This window comes from Mytilus trossulus, chromosome 2, assembly GCF_036588685.1.
Source record: "Mytilus trossulus isolate FHL-02 chromosome 2, PNRI_Mtr1.1.1.hap1, whole genome shotgun sequence".
NCBI lineage: Eukaryota > Metazoa > Mollusca > Bivalvia > Mytilida > Mytilidae > Mytilus > Mytilus trossulus.
In genome coordinates this window covers 54,039,340-54,066,351 of record NC_086374.1, presented here as the reverse complement: position 1 = coordinate 54,066,351, position 27,012 = coordinate 54,039,340, and the positions used below count along the sequence as shown (strand labels likewise).

Below are 27,012 nucleotides of genomic sequence, written 5' to 3'. Positions count from 1 at the left end.
TTTTGAACTGCATTAACACCTTTCTCAAATGCGGATACCATGTTGTGTTTCCATATTCGACGTGGGGTCGTACTTATGCCACGTAAAGTCTTAAAAAAATATTGATCTTTAAAGTTAAGTCCAGTTAATCAACCCAAGTATACCATTGGCATTATTTATCTTAATTGAAATGTGTTGTGAAATTTTAAGACCCTTTGGAAAAATAATCCTAAGATCCTTTTCTTGTCCATGGTTTAGTCATTTTCAGGATCGATTCTTCCATAGCAGATCCGCTTACATTTGTTCCATTAAATTTCATATCCCATCACATGAATCAATTGTATAGAGCGTCTAGGTTATTTTGTAAGTCATCAAATTTAGAAGTTGGTGCATAAGCTTTGGTATCGTCTGCAAATCTTTTTACTATAGGGAATTGTTGTTTTAACAATTATAGTTTATTTCTGAAATATAGTCATATGTTTTACCTTTTATTTTACCTGTAAATGTTTAAAAGACCATTATATTCTGCTATTAAATCAAGGAAAATGTGCAAAACTTTTCTAAATTTTATGTATTTTTGGCAGGAAAATGTATTTTTATTCATACAAAAACCAGGAAAAATATGTACACTTGAAATGAATTTTTATTCCAATTTATCAACAAATAGGTTTAATTATTGGTACATTATGAAAAAAAAAGATAAAAAGTAAAAGAATGAAACTAACGATTTATTAGAATAAATCTCATTGAATATTTTGGCCTTTATTTAACTTATTTTTTTTAAAATTTTAATAAAATACACTGTTCTGAAATTTAATATAAAACATATCCAATTAATTCTAACAACTAGAATATAAATGCAACTGTTCGGTAATCAAGCTATAAATATGACACAGTTTGAACAGTAATCTGTTATCGTATGTATTTTAACTAGTTTTATATAAAAATTGTTTTACAGTCTCTCATAATAATGGTATTTGGATTTCTTATTTGTGTATTGTCTGTTTTATATTGTGTATATACTCTGTATGTACTGTATATTTATGTATTGCAAGTAGTGACATTTTAATAAAATATTGAATCTGAATCTGCATCTGCATCCAAGCTACCATTTTCTTTAAAAAAAAAAAACAACAACGATAAAATATTGTTCAGTTATTAATCATGATTGCTAACAACACCAGTTAGAACTTCAACAAAAAAAAACTATTTACTGACTATGAGACAGCAACCAACAACGCAGCACGAAGAGTGTGGCCAGGGGTTAATGTGAAAGGCTGCTACTTCCACTTCACCCGGTGTATTTGGCAATAGTCACAGAAATACGGACTACAGTCCTAGTATAAAAAAAATGAAGACATAACTCAACTGATACGAGGGGCCGCAGTACTACCTCTTGTTCCAACCCACCTTGTTGGGGAAATTTGGCTAAACACTAAAGAAGACATTTGAGAAACTTAAACATACCCGCTACAACTTCATTTACAGAATACATGACAGAGTTTTGGGTTGAAAGCTACCCTTTTATATGGAATCACTATTACACAGAAGGATCCCGCACCACAAATCACCTGGAATGGTGGCACAACAAACGTAAGAAGAGACTCAAACATGCACACGCAAACATCTACGAGATCTTTGAGCTACTGAAGAAGACACATGCACTAACAGAATGCAACATTATCCAGTATGCAACAGGAGGAACCCGCCCACTAAAAAGATGACAATACAGAGTAATAGAACCAGACTCCAACTACTGAAAGAAAGATTCCAACAAGGACTAATCAGCGTTGTAGATTACTCTGACGCAGCCGATGATCGATCCCATCTTCTTCATTTGAACTGGACAATGAAGCGAATACTTTGTAAATATAATGTTTTGTGACTTTTGATGTAAATATAAAAGATTGTATTTATCCTCATTTAACATTCATCAGTACTTCGGTACTGGCATGAAAATACGGATTTTTTTGTGTTATTAAAATTTGCTGTTACAAAATATTAGAAATTATAAATTAAGGAATGTATCTCCCTCATGCAAAGCTCTGATTCCTTTCACGGATTTGGCTATACTTTTTGGACCTTTTGGATTATAGCTCTTCATCTTTTGTATAAGCTTTGGATTTCAAATATTTTGGCCACAAGCATCACTGAAGATACATATATTGTCGAAATGCGCATCTGGTGCAAGAAAATTGGTACCGTTAATTTTATTAACATATTTCCTCATGCAATAGATATAGGAAGATGTGGTGTGAGTGCCAATGAGACAACTCTCCATCCAAATAAAAATTCAAAAAGTAAACCATTATAGGTTAAAGTACGGCCTTCAACACGGAGCCTTGGCTCACACCGAACAACAAGCTATAAAGGGCCCCAAAACTACCAGTGTAAAACCATTCAAACGGGAAAACCAACGGTCTAATCTATATAAACAAAACGAGAAACACGTATATATTACATAAACAAACGACAACTACTGTACATCAGATTCCTGACTTAGGACAGGTGCAAACATTTGCAGCGGGATTAAACGTTTTAATGCATTTATAAAATTGATTAATTTATTAAATTATGTTTGCAATAAAAGATATCTTTTATCAGAGACATATAATACAACTGTATATCATTTTCATATATCATATATCAATTTTGTAACTGAATATCATTTTTTGTTATTTGTTGTGTACATGTTTGTTTGTTAAATGAATTTAGATTAAATTAATGAGAAAAAATATTTGATTTTTTTAATAATTGTTCTCTACAAAAGAACAACCTGAATATGTAGAAAACACTTACAAACTATATACCTGACCATACCTAAGTTGGAACAGACTATACAATTGTATGCTCATTAAACCTTTTGTCCTTTTTGTTTTCTTTACTAGTATGAATATTCTTGGAATCAAGATTGCAGACAACACATCCATTATGAATAAATGAAATTTTGCCAAAAAACTCGTAACAAGAGCTAACAAGAGAAACTAAAAGAAACCGAAATCCAACCAGCTCACGATTGTAAATACGTTCATTAATTTTATTATTGGGACAAACGAAACAAAAAGAAAAGGCATCGCACTAGAAAACGATGTTCTTATGAGTACACTTGCATCCTTGGTCTGATGAAAGTGCCGGCCTGCAAAGAATTTTATTAATTTAAGCACTCTACATATAAATGCGCGGAGAAGAGTGGTATTTTGATCATTAGAATCATGATTTTGAGGACAACATATGAAGTACAAAATTCAAGTTGCAGTCCTGTAGTTGAAACTCATTATTGAAGAGCTAATTCATCTCGTAAATACTTAAAACCAATGTTGTCCCTTTGTAAAATTTATCGGCTGTATACAGAAGAATGGCAATCCAAGTCCATATAAGTTTAGAAAAGTCATATCTATTGAAGTATTTTAACAGTGAATTCAACTTAGAATTTCACATTGCGAAAAAAAAGATAGTTGTGATCAATGTGAAGAATTTAAATTCAACTTGAAAAACAATCTTTTAACTGATGAATTTAAGAACAATACGAGAATCACATTAATAAGATTTATTTATTTTCTTTCTTTGTTGGTCAAACAAAGTTCTATCTGAAATATCTTATTTCAATTTATTTTGAATTAATCAAAGTAATAGATCATGTAAAGCACTAAGAATACACCTAGGACTTGTATAAGCATTACACCTTTTTAAATTAAAGCTTGAGTTTAATATAAAAATAAATACGAGTTAATAAACTTAAAGTCTTATTTTTTCCCAAATTGACAAAACTGGACCTTAACCAGTATAATTTTTAGGTGACGAATTATTATTCTTATCTCTGACTTTGCTTTATATTCTTGTGTTCTGACAGTGGTAATCAAAAGTACCAGGGTTATAATGTTATATGCCACACGCGCGCTTCGTCTACATAAGACTCAACAGTGACGCTCAGATAAAAGCTTTAATGTTCCAGAAATATACCTCAAAAGGAGCAATTTATCCGTTTATTATAATATATTTGCATTTAAAGGAATTATTACTTTCTGTGAAGTAAGATTCTTGGTATCTTTGGACGAAAAACATTTCAGAAAAGGACGTTTAGTTTACATAAACCCGGTTCATCTACTTTCTACCAAGACAGCAGTGACGTTTTGTTGAGTGAAAAAAAGTTAAAAACAATTTTAAAAAAAATACTGAACTCCAAGGACAATTACCTATTCAAATGATAAAACACATCAAACGAATGGACAACAACGGTCATATTCCTTACTTGGTACAGACAATTTCAAATATAATAAGTTTAGGATTAAACCTGGTTTTAGAGCTAGCTAAACCTCTCACAGGTCCTGTCAAACTCCATTTGTCAACAAACCAAAATAAAAAAATGTAATGTAAACCAAAATTGGTTACAGCGGTAAAATACATCTTGAGTTATAATCATAATCACTATTAAAAAAAAATGTAACAAAGCACATTAGAAAAAAATGAAAGACAAGATTACAAAAATTCACAATAACGGGATGTAGAAGTACAGATCCACGTTATGTGTATCATAGAAACACAAGGCAAATAGACAAAGCACATTAGTAAAAGTCAAGAATACAAAAGTTATTCAATTCAATATTTTATTGGATAGAGCACAATAGAGGCGTGATCCAAATACAGACAATTATAATATTAAAACAACACTTAAATGAAATAAAGATTCATGTAGCAAGTCATGAGCCAATTCTATATAGATTTTCATATATTTACTTAAAACACACAATATAAGATATTTATATATATAAAGTCTCTGAATGATTGTATAATTAAAAGATAACTGATTTGTATTTGAAGCTTTAAGGACGTCCATCGGTAGTTTTACTGTCGCAAATTTAGTTTCCCTGGCGACGCGGAGCGGAGACAGGTAAACGGGTATTTGCGACAGTAAAACTACCGATGGACGTCCGAAAAGCTTCAAATACAATACAGTTATCTCTATTCTAATGCAAAACAAGTTTATAATTAAATTTCAACCATTATTTCAGTGTAAAATCTTCATTAAAGAAAATTCCGCGAAAAGATGTTATCTTTTTTGGTCCCTACACTAGTGACGTCATAGGTATGCTTCCGGCGTCAAACATAAACACCGGGCGTTTTCTGGCTTCTGTGCCGCTTCAAAATGTAATAAAATTTGATAAAAAGAAGATTTTTAGGCGCAACAAGTGAGTTTTTTGTTTATTATTGTAGAAATAACATGTCAATATATTCCGAAATTCAAAATGTCGGCTTCCTTAGTTACAGACAAGGAGATAGAGAATTTTACGCTTGCTGTCATCCAATCAGAACAAATGTTACAAAATAATTGCATTAGATTTGCATTAGAATAAAAACTATAACACAAATTCCCATACGTTTCGGCCATTACGGCCTTCTTCATTGGAATAAATTACAACATTGAAACAACAATTACATCACTTGGATACATTACGTTATAATAACTTCTATGACGTTCATTTGCCGCGTTTTTCGCTTTTTAATATAAATATATTTATTATCGTTCATACATTGTCTTGAGTCCTTCAGGTTTTAGAGTTTTTATTTTTTTTTATCCAGAAGGCTTCTTTAGTTTTTCTTTTAGTTTCTGTCCCAATACTCTTTCTATGGCGGTAACTTTGAAATTTGTCATTGAATGATTGTTCTGCATGAAATGGTTGGCTACTGGATCTTCTGTTTTCTTTATTCGTATTTTTGAAAGGTTTAATAGCATTCGTTGATATAGTTTATCATATACTTATACTAAATAACATATGATTTTTACGGCGTGATAATAGCATTAAATTCAAGAATTTTTCGAATTGGTGCTTAGCGGGCTGATATGAAAAGTTTACCACATGCTTCGATTGTTATCACATGCCTTTCCGTAACGTTATGACATGGCATTCCGGTGATACTCGGCAAATTCCGGAAAATACACCTCAATGCTACGTTTTCAGTGAAAAACATTACAAAGTAGTGTACAAAACAATTATTTGAACACTGGTAAGTATATTGTGTAAAATAATTAAGTTAAATTAAAAAATTATATATATATATTAAATAAATGCATTTATTAATTAAGTTTTCCTGAAACATAAATTAGAAAGTTACTTTAAAAAAGTTGACTTTTCCAAACAATGCTCATTATGTATATTGTTGAAATTTTTTGTCGATTCGTCATTATAAAAATGTGGGGTTTTTTTCTCTGCTCAGGCATATGATAGGAAGATTTCATATTTTGAATGTATCAAATTTTGGGTCCGACGTCCGTGAACTTTTTACTCTTTCGACTTCTTTTTGGGAACCACGTAAAAGGATCAATATATGAATCTGTTATTTTCCTCTACTGTTGAAGCATATATATGATAAAAAGATCATAACATGTCATTTTTCATATCGCATGTATTATCAGCCCTCGAGCCATGCGGCTCTTGTGCTGATATTGAACCTAGGCTGATAATACATGCCATATGAAAAATGCCATGTAATAATCTGATAGTATCATTCGTTTGTCCTACATATATGACTTTTTCACATTTTGTACAATTAATCGCATATATCACGCCTTTTTACAATTTATTTGTCCCTGAATGGTATATTCTTTGCCGGTGTTGTCACAAAATACCTTGGTTTCATTTATATGTGAGCATAGTGCACATGGTCCACATCCATTAGTTTGTTTATAAAACAATAAATTATGCTTTTTGTGCACTAAGATGTCTTTTATGTTGTTATAACGTATAAATGCCACGATAGGCGGATCGGGAAATATTTTTTTAGTCTTTCGGATTGATGGAGAATTTTAAGATTTTTTCTAAGAATTAAATGTACATTTGGAAGCGCTTTGGAAAAAGTAAATACTAAAGGAACCCTGTTGTTTTCTTTCTTCTGTTTGTACTGTAATAGATCTTCTCGGTTTAAATTGTCGACTTTTTTCAATTGAACTTCAGTGGACGAGTTATTGTATCCACGTTTTCTTAGGTGCGTTTTTATTTCTTCTCTCCTTGTTTTGTAATCTTCTTCTGTTGACACGAATACCGAGTCCATATGGTATAGCATTTTTTACAGAGTTTGGATGGCTTGACGACACATGTAAAAATTTGGAGTTTATCTGTTGATTTTGTATAAAGATCTGTTTTAAGTTGTCCGTTTTCTATGTGTACAAACACATCAAGAAATTCATTTTTTTCATTTGAGTAACGCATTTCTGTTTTAATTCGCGGATGCAAACTATTTGACATTTCGTGAAATTTTTTTAATTCATCTAAACCATGTTCCCATATCCCCCAGATGTCTTCAACATATCTCCAATATGAAAATGGTTGTAAATTGCTGTTTTGAAATAAATTTTCTTCCCATTGTCCGAGGTAGGTGCAAGCATGTGTATATGCAGAAACTACTGTAACGGTATGGTGGTCTTTCAAATAGAACAAACCAAAATGACGGAATGTGAAAATACAGAGTCACGTCATATGAATCAAAGAAACACTAAATGGCACACAGGACAAAGCACAGTAAGAAAAATGACCAGCAGCAGCTTCAAAAGTCTTCTACTCAGCTAACTGATGATAAGGAGTCCACTGCATTAGTATATAAGAATGCACACCATGCTGTAATAATATTTGTCCACATTAACCTTAATAGAACAGTTGGGTAGATTTATAAATTACATATCCCTGAAAGTCTGTACTTCTGGTTAGAGTACAGTTTTAAATTATGCAACTTTCACACATATATCATTATCTCTGTAACTTTGTACTTTAGTAAACGAGAAAACAGATCTATATATGTATCCATTGACTGTCCAATTTAGCAACTATTTATAGTCCTTATAACTCAGATATTCTAATAAAAGGTAGTTTTTTTTGTGACTACTACTTGTTTCACAAGTTCTTATAAAACAAAGTTAATTAATTATATATTATGTGAGCCAACTGTCTGGTATTTGTTCCATTTCTGACCGTAATATACCTTTAAATTCTGTGAATGCAGCAAACACGCATTTGAAACTTAGCTTTTTAATTGGGACACGGATAACGTGAGAGAATTGATGGGGAAGTTATGGTACATCTCCAATCAAAAATGGTTTGCAATCACTAACAACTTTCAACCGTTTTACTCATCTGTATTAAGGGCATACGATCCAGTTACAGGGGATGTAATGATGTTGCTAACGTAAATTGTTATTTTCGCGTCAAACTATGAATTATGGGAAAAGATTCAGTTTTCGACTGAGTTTTATCATTGAAACTTCTATAGCTTGAAAACGAGTTCATGGACCCCTCCTTTTTTAAGAGGGACGAAAGATACCAAAGGGACAGTCAAACTCATAAATCTAAAACAAACTGACAACGCCATGGCTAAAAATGAAAAAGACAAACAGACAAACAATAGTAAACATGACACAACAAAGAAAACTAAAGAATAAACAACACGAACCCCACCAAAAACTAGGGGTGCTCCGGAAGGGTATGATGCCATTTGGTTTGATTACGCGAGAAGTTTATGTGTGCCAATTTTCATGAAAACGTAAATAGTGCAACTTTTTTAAAGTTGATAAATATACAGCAAACAAATGATGTTTTTTCCTACATTCATGAACATTTGATAAATATGAGCTATTTCTGAATAAAAAATGTAAAAAAAATTGGGAGACTTATAAAAACAGATATTACAAATTTTTTAACAAAAAAAACAATTTGTGTTTATTCTTTTTAACAAAAAAGTTATGTCTTTCTTTCGAAAAGGAAAATACGGCCACAAATCCGAATTTTGAGCAAATATACGACCTCATTTTACTCAAAAGTAACACATGAAGGTACATTTTTTCTTACATATTTGAATTAATCCGGTAAAACATAGTCTATATGGATTTTTTTTCTATCAAAATGTAAATACGGGATCATAACTGTATCGTATGCCCTTCACGTATTACAATTCGTTTTCATCCTCAATTAACACGTTGCCCTGATTTCTAGTAGACAAGACGTGTATAGAATGAATTAAAACTTGGTGCTTGAAATTGCATGTTACCGAGGACGTGAAAGCGTCACTGATGTAAATTTACAAGAAGAAATTCATACAAAAGTTGGCTGGTGTAATAACACTATTTAAGATAGTCGTAAAATAGCTCAAGCGTGTATTATTGATTAGTTGTGGTTATTTATCGTCGATACTCTAGTTCTGGGAAAGCTTGTTCGCGACCTAGAATTGGGTCAAGCGTTTAATTAATTAAAAATTCATGCGAGATTATGCGAGATTTGGATGAACTGGGGGCAAAGTCATATATGGTACACATCAATATTCGATGTTTTATTAGAACACCCGCCGCTTTCCCGTTTACCTGTGAAGTCGTTGAGTGTCATCTGTTTTTGTTTGTTTATGTTCATGTTTAATAAAGTAAAATAAAAAATATTGTGAAAAATTTCGAGACCCAGTGTTGAAAATTACGGGAGAAAATTGAGAAAGAAATTTGAAGGAAACTTGAAAATTACGGCTTGCAAATTACCAAAACGATCAATATGTTTGATAAAGAATGAACAAGGTCCTTCAAGTCCTTGCAAGCTGTTAAGAACTATGAGGAAGTTTATGTGCAGAAATATCATCTTTGGCGATTGAGAATAATTTCTAGAAATATGCTGGTGTAAGGCATTATTTGCCAAAATAGCTTTATCATACAACGGTGACACCACATAATTTATTCTCTTTAGCTTGTTTCGGGAGAATATAGATTAACAATTTAAACCATTTGACTTTCATGTAAAACGGAGCTTTTTGAAAAGTTGTTGCTTGTAAAACACATAGTCGATACCATGAATGATATTATGCGGTGTATTAAAAAAATGAATAACCATGGCTTCATAAATGTTATGTTTTCAATATTGTATAAATAGTCTGATCGTTAAACCTTGGAACAATATATACGTTCCTTGATCACCCATACTTAAATAAGTTATCATGATCTTGACCTGCATGGATATGCATTTAACTTGCAACTGGACGATTAAACAAAACGGTTATTGATGACTGCATAAAAAAACTTTAACCTCAGACAAAACATGGAATTAACTGTTAAGGAAAAACAAAGTCCACCTAGTAGTAAAATACGCGTACGGTAAAATGAAAATAAATATTTGCAAAGTTTTGCCCCGGATACTGTTATTTTGGACTGTCCCAATTTCCCGAAATTCCATAATGTTTGACAACGATTTTGATGTAAATCAAAACTTAACCACAGACTGAACCTAAATGCTGACGACGGAATCTAGGATCGCCAAGTATCGCTTTCGCGAAATTTGTCAAAAAGAAGAATGTATGTCAAAAGATCCAAGTAGGCAGTAATTTCACCCATAAATCTTAAAGACCCCCTTGCTGTCTAAGGGGGGTCTTTTTTCTATAGTAATTGTAATATAACAATATTTTTTTTTTTATTTAGTATAATTTTTCTACCTATTAACGTGAATTTTCTGACACAAAAATAAATATACGACAGAACTGTTCATTAAAAGTGTGTAATCAAATGTCAAACTAGATATATATGTGTGAAAATTCACTTTCTGAAGATACAACCAAAAAGAAAGTATCTTTTATTCTGTTTAAGATCTTATTAAATCTCATTGAAATTAATAAGATATTCTGTATACAATATTATGTATGCATCAAAATATGTCAAAATAAAATATTGAACGACCCAGATCCCCTTCCTTTCAAAAATTGTCAATATCTGATGCATTTGAATTAAGCACAATAAACTTTATATAAATCTAATACACACATGCAATCAGGGCTAGCATTTTGAACATATATTTCTAAATTAATGGTACCTAACTGTCAGAACATGATTATGATTATTAAGGGTATATTAATTGTGTCTAACTGTCGCCTTGTGAAATTAATAGTTTAAGGTAAAACTTTATGATACCATATGGCCTAGGTGTTGATTGACTTTTATTTTTATGACCTAAGACCAGTGCCTAAGATATGATTATGAAATAGCACCCGTACCTTCTTGAATATATAGACAATCTGTTAAGTGAACATCACAGCATGAATCTGTTCATTTTTGCGTGAAGGTATCAAAGTCAAGTGACATATGAAACCGTTCCTTTTATAATTAAGAGTAATTAACATAACGGTCAAAATAGTCTGTTTTAATATGTCAGTGTAATCTTCAGCTTTAGAAGGATGTAACAAACTTTGAATTTATACACGATTTAAACTAGTATTTGGTTTTGAAATATACTTAGATTTTCATTGTAATGTATCTTTATAATATTAACAAAGGAACGATAAGTCTAGAAACATTCCGAAAATATATAACTCGTATGTTTGCATATTTGGACACGCCATCTCATTACAATCATTCGAACCGATTGGATCCAGACTCTACATTTGCATATGAGACCTCTGGATAATCGAGACTAAAACAAGCCCTAACATAAAAAGGTGCACTCGATTTTCTCTTTTCGATACAATTGTTACCCATTATTTGGATTTTTTTCTTGAGTCACATAATGGAAGGGCAGACAAAAAAATTACTGAACTTATAGATTTATATGTTTTCCGTCCGTGGTAAAAAAAAAATAAAAAAATCGGAGGTTATGCATTTTCTACATCCAACTTCAAAGATACCCATGTCGTCGACTTGATATCTAAATATTCTGCTTAACTATGTACTAGATAAACTGAAAACTAATGCAAATGGTGTTTTAAAATAAAACACTTCGTAATTGAGAAGAAAATTGTAATTTTGTTTGTTTCTATTAACTTTTGAATTTTTTGTCACTATAGTAAACATTACAGTAAGCATTTATCGCCTTCTCTAACAAAGAGTTTCGATTCTTTTGTTCTATTTCAACCGGGTTTCCGACTGATTTGTAAAAGGTTGCAGCCAAACGTCCAAATCAAATCTTTGTATCTTATCACATCCTTTATTTTACGGAGATGTCGTTTACCGAGCCCGAACATTTACAAATAATCCGGGTAAACTTATCGATTCTTTGAATACACTTAGTAAAAAAGGTTACCTATTCAAAATTGTAATTAGATCCATGAGTTTATGTTTTTATTAGTATCAATATTGATTTTGTTATCAGTAAATTAAAATCAACTAAATATGATTTTTATATACACATTCATGGCTCTACAATCTTTCGATATCTGCATCTTAGCATTGCACAATGTCATGTTTTTTTCTCTGACGTCTTTACACTAAATCCATTGGCTGTTGGGTGTGTAGTGATTAATAACTTAATCTTAGATGCATGATATTTTTTATAAGTTGGTATTGGTTTTGAACTAGATGTCAGTAACTGCGAATACTCTCAAATCTGTAGTTCCATATTGTAGTAGGGAAGTACCCGTCCATGTCCATGTATATTTTTCTAGATGTATTTCTATATTTATATCCATGAGTTAAGCCTTTTTCAATTGATTTTTATGGTATGTTCTTACTGTTACAACACTGTTCCAGATTAGGCTAGGGTTGGCGCCTTCAAATGTGTTTAACTTCGCATATTCTGTTGTGCCTGTTCGAAGACAGAAGCCTGTAATTCAGTAGTTTTCAGTTGTTTCTCTGTAACATATGTTTTTCGTTCATTATTTTGTACATAAATTAGGCCGTTAGTTTTCGTGGTGAATTGTTTTACATTTATCATTTTTGGGGCTATTGTAGCTGACTATGCGGTATGGGTTTTGCTCATTGCTGAAAGCCATACAGTGGCCTATTTGCAATCATACCACATCTTCTGTTTATATTTGTCTCGTTCTTTTACACTCTGCAAAAAATGGGCGAAAGATACCAGAGGGACATTCAAACTCATAAATCGAAAATAAACTGACAACGCCATGGCTAAAAAAGAAAAAGACGAACAAACAATAGTACACAAAACACAACATAGAAAAATTAAGACTTACCAACACGAACCCCACCTAAAACGGGGGGTGATCTCAGGTAATCCGTAGGGGAAACAGATACTGCTCCACATGTTGCACCCGTCTTGTTACTCATGCTATTACAAACCCGGTTATAAGTCTATTTCGGTAGGTCACATTCGTGAAAAGGGAACGGGATGGTAGTAACGACAAAAGGAACATATCCGATATCATGTGTGGATCGAATATTCCATAACGGTCAGCCAACTCGTGATGGCAACTTTAAAACTTACGAAGGGATGATTTCAACTTCACAATTTGGAACTTTTGGTTTAATAGCTTACTTGTAAGCACCAACGCTCTAACAAGGAAATCAGGATAGGAAATTCGGAAAGCCCGGGTATATCGTATCAATTGGGAGAAATATACTCCGTATGCAGGCGCTGCTGGAATGTTGCAACATAGAAATGAAAAGTTCACAACTGGTCGTACAGTTTTGTTTTCATCCGACCCTCATTGTAAATTTCTAGATGTGAATGACAATGCAATGAGAGTAAATGACAAGAGCACTAAACATGATCTTGATGGATTCGCAACTTGTACAATTTAGTTCTCGTCAGGGTTTTTATGCAGTAATGATATTTTCTATGGCCTGAAAAGATGATTAATTCATTTCCACTTTTGAAATCTAAAATTTATTAAAGTGTATTATGACTGTTCAAAATTTAGTTTCGAAACAAAGTAAACGTAAATGTCCAGAAAACACATACAAGAGTTGACACTTTTAACATATCAGCAGTGGACGTATTGCATTCCGATCGCTTTTCGAAATTAACACAGTCGTATTTGCTCGGATTTTCTTCAAAATAAACATGAAGTGTGGATCTTCTTAGGTTCCTTAAACAAAGAGGGACCTCCACCATCAATTTAGTGAAAAAGGATGGTTCAGGGTATTCATATGGAATAATTGTTGAATTCAGCACCGCTCCATAGGACCAAACAAATCCTATCAGTTGTTCGTGGTAATACAGAAGAGCAACCGTGAAAAAGTTAGATCAATTCATATCAAGATATATGTTGTAAAAGTAATGAAATCCCATACCGGGAAAGCATAAACCATTTACCCATTTTGTCCTGGACTCTTCTAAGGCAATTTCTATCACATCTTCTTCCGGTTCAGTACCATTCTGAATTAGTAGGTATTCGGCTATTCCGTGCAATTGAATTCGCTGTTGCGATCTCCCTCTTTTACAAATAGTGCTTGGGTCTGTGAAATAAGCTGTCAGTTAATAAAGTTCTCCATCACGGATAAATGGCGGCTGCATATTATCTGGTGGATATTCGTTATCTATATCAAAAGGAATTCCAGATTGTAGTCCTGCAATATTTCCGTTAACGTCAAACAGAAGAATAACTTGTGGATCCCCATTCTTCATAAACTGCTTTCCTCTAAAGTTAGGGTTGCTTACACATTCCGATATTTTTGAATATCCAGTTTGGAGAGCATCACGTTCTGTTGTGGGGAAGGATGTAAACATATTAAATCGAAGTTTTAAACTTGTCCATTCAAACCTTTGGTGCTTGTTTGTTGTAATTCTTGGCATCAATGTTAGAGTGACAGCAGACATGAATGCGAATTTTAATCGTAAATCCATCTTTTGACCATTTATTTTTCCAAAAAAGTTTAAACCTGGATCAGATAGATATGCAAAACATAACATCAAATAATTTGTTTACAGTGATCTCTTTGGGAAATAGCGAACCGTTTAAAATCTAGAAGCAAACAAATATTTAACAACGATATGAATTTTTACACACACACACACACAAAACCCGATTGGTTAAGTACTTCAAAGAGCATCGGGGCGAAGAGAGTTTTTAAAAAAATTTCAATGGAAACATCTATGATACACTTAAGTTACGCTTTGTGAAGAAGTAAAGCTCTGAATATTTTTTTAAAACGATATATAATGTATTGTGAAATGTTAAGCATCAATTTATAGAACACCTTTAAACTTTACTTATCACTTGTATATTCTTAATAGTCGCCTTTAAAGTTGGTCTTTGTGATTTGATTTTTAATAGGGTTACATGGTGAGAGTTGGCTTATGAACTGAATATCCACGCACCAATGATGTGAATATTTACCCATCGATTCAGACAGAGACACATGTAATATAGTCTTTGATTCAGGTAACAGTAGGGCCTTCAATAACGATTGGCTGCATATCTGTTCTTTTATTTTTTATAAAATAAAATGACTTCTGGTACGGTACTAACGTCACTGGCATAGCCAGACAAATAATTTAAATGTGAACAGCTGTGATGATATTGTCGTTGACTTGAAAACAAAAATACAAAAGTCTCCTTTTGATCAAATATAATTTTTTGTAAGTATGACGCGGAATCAAGGTCATACATATCGATTTTAGTATATACTAAAATCGTTATTTATGGCCTGAATTCCGTGCCAATGTTTCTGTATAAGCTGCATAATTCATTATATGCGAAATTGTACAATACCCTAAATTAATTTAAATATGTACTAAATTGATTTTAGAATACCCTAAAATGATTAAAGTATGAACTAAATCAATTTTAGAATACCCTGAAATGATATAAGTATATACCAAATTGGATTTAGTATACCATAAAATAGTTCAAGCAAAAATTTATTTTGAGAACTCTAAAATCTATTCTAGTATCAAATAAAGTCGATATTTGTTATCCTGATTCCGCGCCAAATATAAGGTAGCAATACACAGTAACTGGTTTCGCATTTTGGACTTTTAGATTTTTCAAATATGAAATTTATTTTACAATAAAATTTAAATTTAGAGAGCGGACTACGAATTGAGCCTTCAAAATTTGCTAATAAGAACATCAAGTATATTTTTTACATGTTTTATGGCCTATTTTATGTTTGACTGTCCGTGTTTTTCTAGCTAGACCGGCCACAGGTCCAGTAATTAATGTAATAAATGTTTACAAATAGTTATCGAAGGTACCAGGTTAAGCCTTCAAAATTTGCTAATAAGAACATCAAGATTATTTTTACATGTTTTATGGGCTATTTTATGTTTGACTGTCCGTATTTTCCTAGCTAGACCGGCCACAGGTCCAGTAATTAATGTAATGTTTGCAAATAGTTATCAAAGGTACCAGGTTTATAATTAAATACGCCAGACGCGCGTTTCGTCTACACAAGAATCGTCAGTGACACACAGATCAAGATAGTTAGAAAGCCAAACAAGTAAAAAGTTGAAGAGCATTGAAGACCCAAATTTCAAAAAAAGTTGTGCCAAATACGGCTAAGTTAATCTATGCCTGGAATAGAGAAAATCCTTAGTATTTCGAATAATTTATACTTTTGCAAACAGTTAACTTATATCAAGGATTTGTATACAAATCCTTGCTTATACCAACACTTTTTCTACACGTAGTTTTTTTATGTAAAAAATGAGACGAAATACATATGATTTTTATTTCATTTCTTGATGATGATTTGTAAAAAGTTTCAGAAAAGGTCTCACACCAAGTGATTAAAATTCTACTTCTGGCCGAAGTGTTTTTGTCCTTGAAATAACAAAATTCACTTAAATAATCTGTTTTTCACACTTGTTTATATTCTTAAATGCAGGAGGAAATATTGGTCTAACACAGGGACGAAAGATACCAGAGGGACAGTCAAACTCATAAATCGAAAATACACTGAAAACGTCATGGCTAAAAATGAAAAAGACAAACAGACAAACATTGTGCACATGACAAAACATAGAAAACTAAAGAATCAGCAACACGAACCCCATCAAAAACCAGGGGTGATCTCAGGTGCTCATGAATATCACGATATAGACTCTAGTTTTGTAAGATGCACACAACGTATACTCTAATCAAGTTGAAGAATGGATGCTATACATTAAAAATAAAATTTGAATTAAAATTATTATTGCATTGGTTTGAAATGTAATTAATGTACAGAATTACCGTTTTTAAATTACGAATCAATATTAAATATGCTTATCTATACTATTTTGATATGCATACAATGTATAAGATTTCAATGCAATGATGGGCGAAATTAACTTGACGATATCGACAACATTTACTTAAGATTAATCCAAAACATTGAACATTATAATGCTTTAAGTAAATAAATTAATTGTCGATATCGACACCTCCAGCTTAACCAAGACAACCTACTGTAAATGATTTTTTTACTAAATTAGTTGTCGATATCGACACCTCCAGGTGAACAAAGACAACTTGCTGTAGATGAAGAATAGTAAGTAAACTTGTTGGTAATCAATAGCAAATACACTTTATTTTTAGTATATGTATGTTCATAGTTTACAGAAAAATTACGGAGAGGACTGAAAAAATTGACCTATATAATATATCAGTGACTGCCGTGGATAGTAAGTAAACTTGGAATTGGCAGTAAATAGCAAATACACTTTATTTTTAGTATATGTATGTTCAAAGTATACAGAACATACAGAAATTAAAAAATAAGAGGGGGAGGGCTGAAAAAATTGTCCTATATAATATATCAGTGACTGACCTGGTTAGTAAATAAACTTTGAATTGGTAGTAAACAGTAAATACATTATATTTTGAGTAGTATATGCATGTTCATAGTATACAGAAGAAAAACAGATAACAAAAAATAACGGACTTTGGGGAAAACGGGGGAGGGCTAAAAAAAATTGTCCTGTCACCACGGTACCCGTAGGCTAAGACTTTTGATACCTTTCCTGAAATTCTCCAGTCATAAAATCTTTTTGGACTGCAGTGTTTGAAAAATGGGTAGAAAAGGGAAAGACATCATTTAAATACTATTTTACGCATTAACGAAAAAAAACTAACCCTTTTTTATAGGCAAAAATGGGACGGATATCTTATTGACATATTGTGGGTAAGGCAATTACATGTAAGATCGGTGACAATTATCCCATGTACATATATATATTGTCATATCTGATACTATTGGCACCATATGTCTAGTTCTTAACCACACCTCTTTTCAAACAGTTGGGTTGGCCACCGTCTGCTTTTGCTTTACTTCTGTCATAGTGGTTTGGATAGGTACAGTGTACTTTCCCACTTCTCCAATTCAAACCAAGTTCTCCTCGATGGGATTTACAAATGTTGAGCACCAAAAATTTTTTGTCAATTGTAAATATCCCACTTCGGAACAATTCTGGACATTCAAGTATCTCAAATGGTTTTCTTGGAATTATCTCCGAGGACTTAAGTCCCATGAAATATGTTTATGTACTTCTTTCACAATCAAACATGTGTAAATAGTCATTATATGCCTAAGGGTCGAAATTGTCACACGCTCTTGTTTGATCTGCTGTCATAATTCTAACAAATCTGTTTTGCATCGTCTTTGCATTGAAGCTGTCGTGGATAATACGACATAAAACAATAGACAAACGGATTAAATTTTGAAAGATGAAATGTTTACCAACCTGTCTTCTAGCAAATAGTGTGTTTCCCTCTAAAATATATGAACCTGCACACTGGAGATTTATAGTGAAAGGGGCAGATAACTCCATACAAAAAACGCTAATAAAGCTTAAGAAATCCAAAATACACACCTACTGTTGCCCTCTATCCCAAAAAAATTAAAATCCACAATAAATAAATCTATCATATTTGTGTTTTGATGACTGTCAGTCTATTTTGTGTCTTCTGTACAATTATTTGTCTGTTTGTATTTTTATTTTAGCCATGGCGTTGTCAGTTCATTTTCTATCTATGAGTTTGACTGTCCCTCTTTTATCTTTCGTCCCTCTTTTACAATTTGTAAATTGTCATATTATTTTGATTTTACGCGTTTCTCTATGCATATTTTGTCTAACTATGTAAATTGATTTGAGCGTCACTGATGAGTCTTATGTAGACGAAACGCGCGTCTGGCGTACTAAATTATAATCCTGGTACCTTTGATAACTATTGTTATGCATGAAAAATAACAGCACTAGTGAGCTTAAATTAAATATTCACTAAATAAAATGTAATGTTTTTAAATTAAAACTCAACATGATAAATATCAATATATTAATTTGTTTATTTTATAAATATGTTAAAAACATACCAAGAAAAAGTATAATAGTTTTGCATTGTTATTTCTAATTTTGTAGCATAATGCTATATGTGTCTTTGTTCACTTAGCTATTTTTTTAATTCTACAAAGAATTTAGAAAATCTCTTGAATCCCATCTGAGCAACGAAGGGAAGAAATTCTCTATACTGTTGGTTGCGATGCTATCCCGTCTTACTAACACATGTGTCTTCTGATTATTGCTATTGTAATCCAAGTAAAAATACGGAGTTTTACCGTTGATATCAAGTGCAAATGTGTCCGCTCCATGTTCTTCTAAAATCTGTATTGTCTCCTTGCGCCCATTTATACAAGCATAGTGAAGAGCTGTCCTTTTAAACATGTCGCAAGCGTTCACTTTTGCTCCGTTTTTTATCAAACATTTTATCAAGCCATATTTTTTTTCAAGATGACAATCGCCTGTTACAGCATCGCATGCCGCCATTAATGTTGTTACTCCTGATGAAAGTTTTGCAGAAACATTTGCTCCACCCTCCGCTAAAATTCTTGCAAGTTTAAATTTCTTCAACACAATTGCTGCAAATAGTTTGTCTATAATTAACTGTTCCTCTTCTAAACTAGACCTTCGTCTCGCATACATACTTCTTTCCATGTTATAAAATCTAACGTATGCCTCCAGTGAATGTTTATATATGTATCTATCCAGATATACACCCACCTTGTTGATCCTTCAGTTAATGCTTGTATATGTATTTATACAGATATTCACCCACATAGATGGTATATGATATGTGAAAGTAATACCAATCATTAACTTTATGAGACGGTTCTGCAAAACATGTTTGTGTATTAATAACAATAATCCTTACGCAATCAAACAAATGTGTTTTCACAGCTCATATATCTGGTGCCACGTTGTTTGTCATCATTCATATAACAAAATATATATATATATCAAATTTACTAAACACTGTAGCATTAACCTTTAAAATATATTTACTAATTACTTTCAGTGCAAACGACTGGACAATGCTATAACGTAAAACGACCAACAGACAAACAAGTATAAAAACGACATGGAAAATAAAAGACTGAGTAACACGAACCCAACAAAAGAGCTGGAGCTATATCAGATGCACTGAATAGATAAATAACATAAACAAAATTAAAGATACAAAAATATATATATAGTCATGACCTTCATGAAAAATTTGAGATAATGTTGCAAAGTTCCTCTTCACAGTTACAAGAAATATCAATATTTCTCATATATCTTTACTTATTGCATAATCTTTTAAACATTTTAAAATGTATTACTAACTTCAAATATTACTAGAACACACCCGCGAAATCGCGGGCATTCAGAGCGTATTTGAAAGGATGTAAAGTGTTGTAGGAAGAATTTTGTAAAATATTTAATGACTTGAGAATTTCAGGAAAAGTATCAAAAGTCATAGGTACTTGGGGACAAAATTCCCATTTTTTGTTTTCTATTAATTTCATTATGAACATACATTTAGTGTACATGTATTATGAACATTCCAGTCAGGAGCCTGTAATTCAGTGGTTCAGTGTTATTTGTTTTTCGTTCTTTTTTTTTTGTACATAATTAGGGCTGTTAGTTTTCTCATTTGAATTGTTTTACATTGTCATTTCGGAGCCTTTTATATCAGACTCGACTTTTGTTTATTGTTAAAGGCCGTAAGGTGACCTTTAACTGTTCATTTCGGTGTCATTTTGGTCTCATTGGCATTCATACAACATTTTCTTTTTTTGGTAAAACATTAAGTGACTTGAGAATTTCAGAAAAAGTATCAAAAGTCAAAGGTAATTTGGGACAGGATAATTGTTTTTCTAGCCTGGCTCCTCCTTTTTCCACAAAAAAATCCTATTTTTTTTGTTCTCTATTAATTTTAATGACACGAAAAAATTTAGCGTTTATCTGTTTATTATGAACATTTAGGGGGCCCGGTCCCCCCTTTTCTGGAAAATAATTGGTTGCTAATATAGGGAATTACTGAAGCATGACCGGAGCGGGCCCCTCTCAGGCAGTCAACGGGCCCCTGCGTATGAAAATTTCTGGATCCGCCACTGCGGAGGGGCCCTGATCCCAATACCCCGTGCTTAAAAACATGAAATTCCGAGATTCTGAATTTATTATACAAATTAAATATCTCGACATCCCGAAAATCGATAAAAGAAATCCCGGATCCCGAAATGGTCAATCCTGAAATTTCGATCTTAAAAAGACCCGTTCCAGACATCCCAAAAGTGTAATTTCTTTTTACAGTCAAATCTCAGTTTAATAATTGATACACAGCGGTCATTGATATATTATTTAGACCTTCTCTATTAAATAAACCCTGTGACTGCCGTGGATAGTAAACTTGAAAATATCTGTATAATTATTATGAACATTTAGGGGGCCCGGTCCCCCCCCTTTTCTGGAAAATAATTGGTTGCTTATATAGGAAATCACTGAAGCATGACCAGAGCGACCCCCTCTTAGGCAGTCAACGGGCCCCTGCGTATGAAAATTTCTGGATCCGCCACTGCGGAGGGGACCTGATCCCAATATCCCGTGCTTAAAAACATGAAATCCCGAGATTCAGAATTTATTAAACAAATTAAATATCTCGACATCCCGAAATTCGGAAAAAGAAATCCCGGATCCCGAAATGGTCAATCCTGAAATTTCGATCTTAACAACACCCGCTCCATACGTCCCAAAAGTGTAATTTCTTTTTAGTCAATTCTCAGTTTAATAATTGATCCACAGCGGTCATTGATATATTATTCAGACCCTCTCTATTAAATAAGCCCTGTGACTGCCGTGGATAGTAAACTTGAAAATGATATCAGACAGGAAATACACTTTATTCGTAGTATATGTATTTGTTTCAAAGTAAAAAGAAAAACGCAAACCGGAGGTCTAATCTGACTTAAATTTCGTCCAATGACGGATATAAGACAGAAAATACACTGTATTCGTAGTATTAATGTATGTTCAAAGTAAACAGAAAAACGCAAACCGGAAGTTTAATCTGACTTAAAATTTCGCCCAATGACGGAAACATATCCGGACGTCTTTTTCTCGTTTTTCACCCAAAATAACTCAATCTGAATAATCATATGAATGGATGACAAATGCGATTATACACTGTACCCATAAAACACAGAGGCATGATGATTAATTTATTGTGGAAAGAAGAGAAGCGACACCCAAAATGAGGTCTTCTCGTTCAATAGTATAGATAGATGTTCAAAGTAAACAGAAAAACGCAAACCGGAAGTCTAATCTGACTTAAAATTTCACCCAATGACGGAAACATATCCGGACGTCTTTTTTCTCGTTTTTCACCCAAAATAACTCAATCTGAATAATCATATGAATGGATGACAAATGCGATTATACACTGTACCCATAGGACACAGAGGCATGATGATTAATTTATTGTGGAAAGAAGAGAAGCGACACCCAAAATGAGGTCTTCTCGTTTAATAGTATAGATATGACACAATTAATTATTTTAGTTTATAATATGGAAATACGTTTGAATAACTAAATAAAACTTGTAAATTCTTATAAATTCTTTATAACTTTTGGACTATTTTAAATATCTATGTCTATTTCTGAAATTAATTCTTCAGTAGTTTGGATTTTTATACCCTGTATGCTAACATTCCCCAAGTGAAATTTTAAAATTGATTGTATAAACCTTGAACGACAAAAAATATGTGACTTGTAAAATTTTGTGACGTCAGACACGCGAATCATACATGTGTTTGTTGATTAGATGTTTTTGTGTTCTGTTAAATTTAAATTGTTCTTTTTTAAATTGTTACACGATGATGACTGCTGTACCCATATTTTCACTATTTTATTTATAATGTCTGTTTAGTTCACGCATCATTGAAAATATAACGGAATTTAATGAGATTGTCAACAAAGTGAAAGGTTTAGCACTTTAAAACCAGGTTTTCATTTTTTTTTACATAAATAAGGCCGTTAGTTTTCTCGTTTGAATTGTTTTACATTGTCTTATCGGGGCCTTTTATAGCTGACTATGCGGTGTGGGCTTTGCTCATTGTTGAATGCCGTACGGTGACCTATAGTTGTAAATGTTTGGGTCATTTTGGTCTTTTGTGGATAGTTGTCTTATTGGCAATCATACCACATCTTCTTTTTTATATTAATCCACCATTTTCTACATTTGACAATGCCTGTACCAAGTCAGGAATATGACATTTCTTGTCCATTCGTTTTTTATGTGTTTTGTCATTTGATTTTGCCATGTGATTATGGACTTTCCGATTAGACTTTCCTCTGAGTTAAGTATTTTTGTGAGTTTACTTTTGTTTGTACATATTTTTAAACATTATGAAATATACTTTACCATGTCTCGTTAGTAATGCTTGAGACCAAAGTATTTAGAAAATCCTTAATTTTAAATAATTTAAAAAATCTGATAACACAAAGTTTTAATAACACAAAATCCGTACTAGGATTGTGATACTCTCGGATCCACCACCAGTAAAACATAAAAAAACGATGCCATATGCATCAGAGGCGCATTTCGACAATCTATGTCTTTTCAGTGATCCTCGAGGCCAAAATATTTCAAAATGTTGAGCTTATTACAAGGATGGAAAAGCTATAAACCAACAAGGATGGAAAAGCTATAAACCAACAAGGACCGGGCAAGGAATCAGAGCTTGCAAGAGAGATACATTCCTAAATTTTTAATTTTTCAATAACTTTTTAACGGTCATAACACTAAATCCCTATTTTCATGGCAGTAATAAAGTACTGGTAGAATTAAAAAAAAATCTGTATTTTCATTCCAGTACCATATTGTAATGGGTTAGTTATTAGGTAATCGGTGTCTTTTTAAGCACAGGAGTTTGAAAGCAATAAAGGTGTATAAATATCATTCGTTCATAGCATTAAGTTTTCAAAACACTCGCGCTTTTCACTTTAAGGAATTTTGGTCCTTCCTGCTCTTCAACTTTGTATTTTATTTGGCCTTTTTAACAATTTTTAATTCGAGCGTCACTGATAAGTCTTTTGTAGACGAAACGCGCATTAGTAGGGTGCCCAATCAACAAATATTATCGATTTGCCTTAACGGAATAACATACGGCTATATTTTATATCATTGGAAAGAGGAGAACAAGCCTCATCGAAATAGCGTTGTCGTCGTTGTCTGCCGTGGTCACGGTTTTTTTAAATCGGGGTCAAAGGTCAAAGCCAAAATTCAAGAAATATGCACAGTCACTTTTAAATAGCTTGTTTCTCCTACATTTATGCGTTTGAAGCAAAATAAAAACGACTTATTTATAGAAAAATATCTTTTGTATCTAGATTTAGAACTTATTTTATATTTTTATCCCCAAAAATGACTTTAGATTAACTTTTTTCAATATACGGTGCAAATTTGAAATTTTCAAACAGCTGCTAAATAACAGTGACCTTGACCTATTTTTATTTCGAAATTTCAAATTTTTTAATTTAATTCGATACAAGTAACATCTAAAGATGTTTTTTAAATCATAACTTTAATAATTTGTCGAAAACAAAACGTGTTTTTTACGTCTTTAAATAGTAAGGTGTTCGTCAATTTCCAGGTAAATATCAAATTTCAGTTATTGGGTATAAAATAGTATATGTTATCATTTGTTTCGAAATTTGTGGAACATTAACGTTAAACTTGGTTGAATATAAAGCTCTGTGTATAGCTTTGCTTTACAAAAGTCAAATTTGTTGCAAACGGAGAAAAAGGGGGGTTAAAGTTATGAAAACAAAACGTCTATTAGAAACATGTAAAATTACATATACAGATGACTAAATGAGCAACAATTGACCATAATGATTACAAGTTTTCAAAACATTATTAAGGGAGAGAGTTATGTACAACATCGATGTATATTACAAAAAGATGCAAACACAAAATGCGTGAAATACCATGGGGACATTAAAATCTTGAAGCCATGGTGACATAAGTATGACAGAAAACAAACAAGAAAGACGAGAGAAAGAACAAGTACATAATGAAAATTATGATCGAAGCTTATATTAGCTACAATCGTATACGGTCTCCTGTTAGTTTGAAAGCCCACCAACCACGTCAAGGTCAGAGACCAAATGGCAGGGTTTTTTTTTTTTTTTTTTTTTTTACATATCTTTATCCACAAGATAGATTAAAACATTACGGACTGCTTACTTTTCATTCTATATGTTCCAATGATTGGTAAGGTACCAATAGATAATTGAAATCTTATACATCGTCATCTTCGTCGTCATCAATGTTTCTAACTGTAACCAGAGGAGTATTTACATTATGACAAATGTCATTTGCCTGACATGGGCATAAATCTGTACAAGATAGATTTTGTTCGAAGCAAATGCAGCCCTTTGAACACACTGATTTCCCCTTACAAGTGCAAACTAAATCTTGCAGAAATTCGGATGACATCTGACCTTTGAAATAGACAGGAACAAGTCCGTTCTTCTTTTCCCATCCGAACTCCAGAGGAGAATGATGGGATAATTTTGCTATATGGGAAGACATCCAAATATAGGTCTGTAGTGAAGCTCTTAGTACATGTTGTTTAAAGGTAGATTCGGAAGGAGGAAGTTTGGCAAGGGAGGAATTTTTAATTGTAGCTAATTTTACCCTCAATTTGTTTAGGTCACTATGATCAGTTTTGAGTTTTGACTTGATATCATACAACCTAACAACAAGATTTCGAGCTGCAACAATAGATTCATCGATGTCACAATTCGAAAGGTTTGACAAATCGGAGAAATCATCTGGGTTGTCCTTCAAGACTTTAAAAAGAGTGCGCTTACCGATCCCAAACAGGGATGACGTTGTATCGCATCCTGTTACAGCATGTGCAGCTGGTAGAATGTTACACATGATAAACCCAAGACTTTTACATAGTTCATGGACAGGTATATAGCGGCGCAAATCTTGTGTGCAAGTTAAAGTGCCTGTTTGAAACCATAGCTCATGGGTATGCTGCATGGAGGGGAAGTAATGAACGCATAAAATCAGTACATCTGTATCTGGTGACTTCATTATTATCCTTCCCTTGATTCCTTTCACATCAAACACTTTGTCTGCATGAATAGCATGTAAAATCATGCGAGTATCCGCTTCCTCGTGTGTACAAAACAATTCATCAAATCTGAATACTCCTTCTGAGCATATTTTCGTAACAGAAATAGGGTCAGTGGAGGTGCCAGCTAGATAAATGACTTCCCCGTGTGTCATTGAAACGGTTGGTCTATCGTGATACTGAATAATCGATTCGCCAAGAAATCTAATTAAGGCCTGCTTGTTTTCACCTACTCCAAGAAACTTTTTCCAGTCAGGAATTTGACGACCGTCTATGACCTGAAACACTTAAAATGACGAACAAGAACTTGATCTTCGGACACGTTCCGCTGATTTTATTGACTGTTCTAAATCATATCTATCGAAAACGTCCACGAGACAACCTGTACTTTTCAAACAAAACAATTGGGATTGGATAAAGTCTAGTGCCAAATCACCAAAGGTTTTAAACTTTTTCACTTGCAGAGATTGAATCAAAGCCATACCGTCTCGTATTAATACAGTAGAAAACTTATCGGAATGTTCCAAAGACTTCACACTTGAAACTAAAGCTTCCAGTTGATGGCCAAGATCGGCTTTGCATGTTTTTCTCATAGTTCCATCATCATGAAAAAGTGATGTTGGTATTGGCCCGATAGGAAATGACAAGACTTTTTCCACAGTGACGTCATCCCGACTATTTGCAAGCACCAATGCCCGACGAAAGACCAACTCAGGATTGATGTGACCTTCAATAATTTCACCTGACCTACATTTCAGTTTTGTCTTTTTGGTAAGATCTTCGAACGTCTTTAACTTTGAACGAGTAATTGGACCATAAAAATTACCATGTTGGTCGTCTGCAAGAGCGCCGTCAATAAATGATTTTGCCATTTTCGCACCATCTTGTGCTGCATTGATTAATGATGATTCGATATCTCTTGGTGCATGCATCCCTGTCGAGATGTTGGTTAGGGGTTTTGG

General features: G+C 32.9%; 1 protein-coding gene across 1 annotated transcript; it reads right to left on the bottom strand.

Annotated features, from left to right (window-relative positions):
- Positions 1 to 19,049: 19,049 nt before the first annotated feature.
- LOC134705865 (ankyrin repeat domain-containing protein 61-like) lies at positions 19,050 to 19,577 on the bottom strand. Its single transcript, XM_063564580.1, has one exon. It carries the CDS (start codon positions 19,575 to 19,577, stop codon positions 19,050 to 19,052), a length of 528 nt encoding a protein of 175 aa, XP_063420650.1.
- Between the last annotated feature and the right edge of the window lie 7,435 nt (positions 19,578 to 27,012).

Excerpts from the sequence above, each read along its gene's own strand:
- LOC134705865 (XM_063564580.1), bottom strand. The coding sequence starts at position 19,577 with ATGGAAAGAAGTATGTATGCGAGACGAAGGTCTAGTTTAGAAGAGGAA.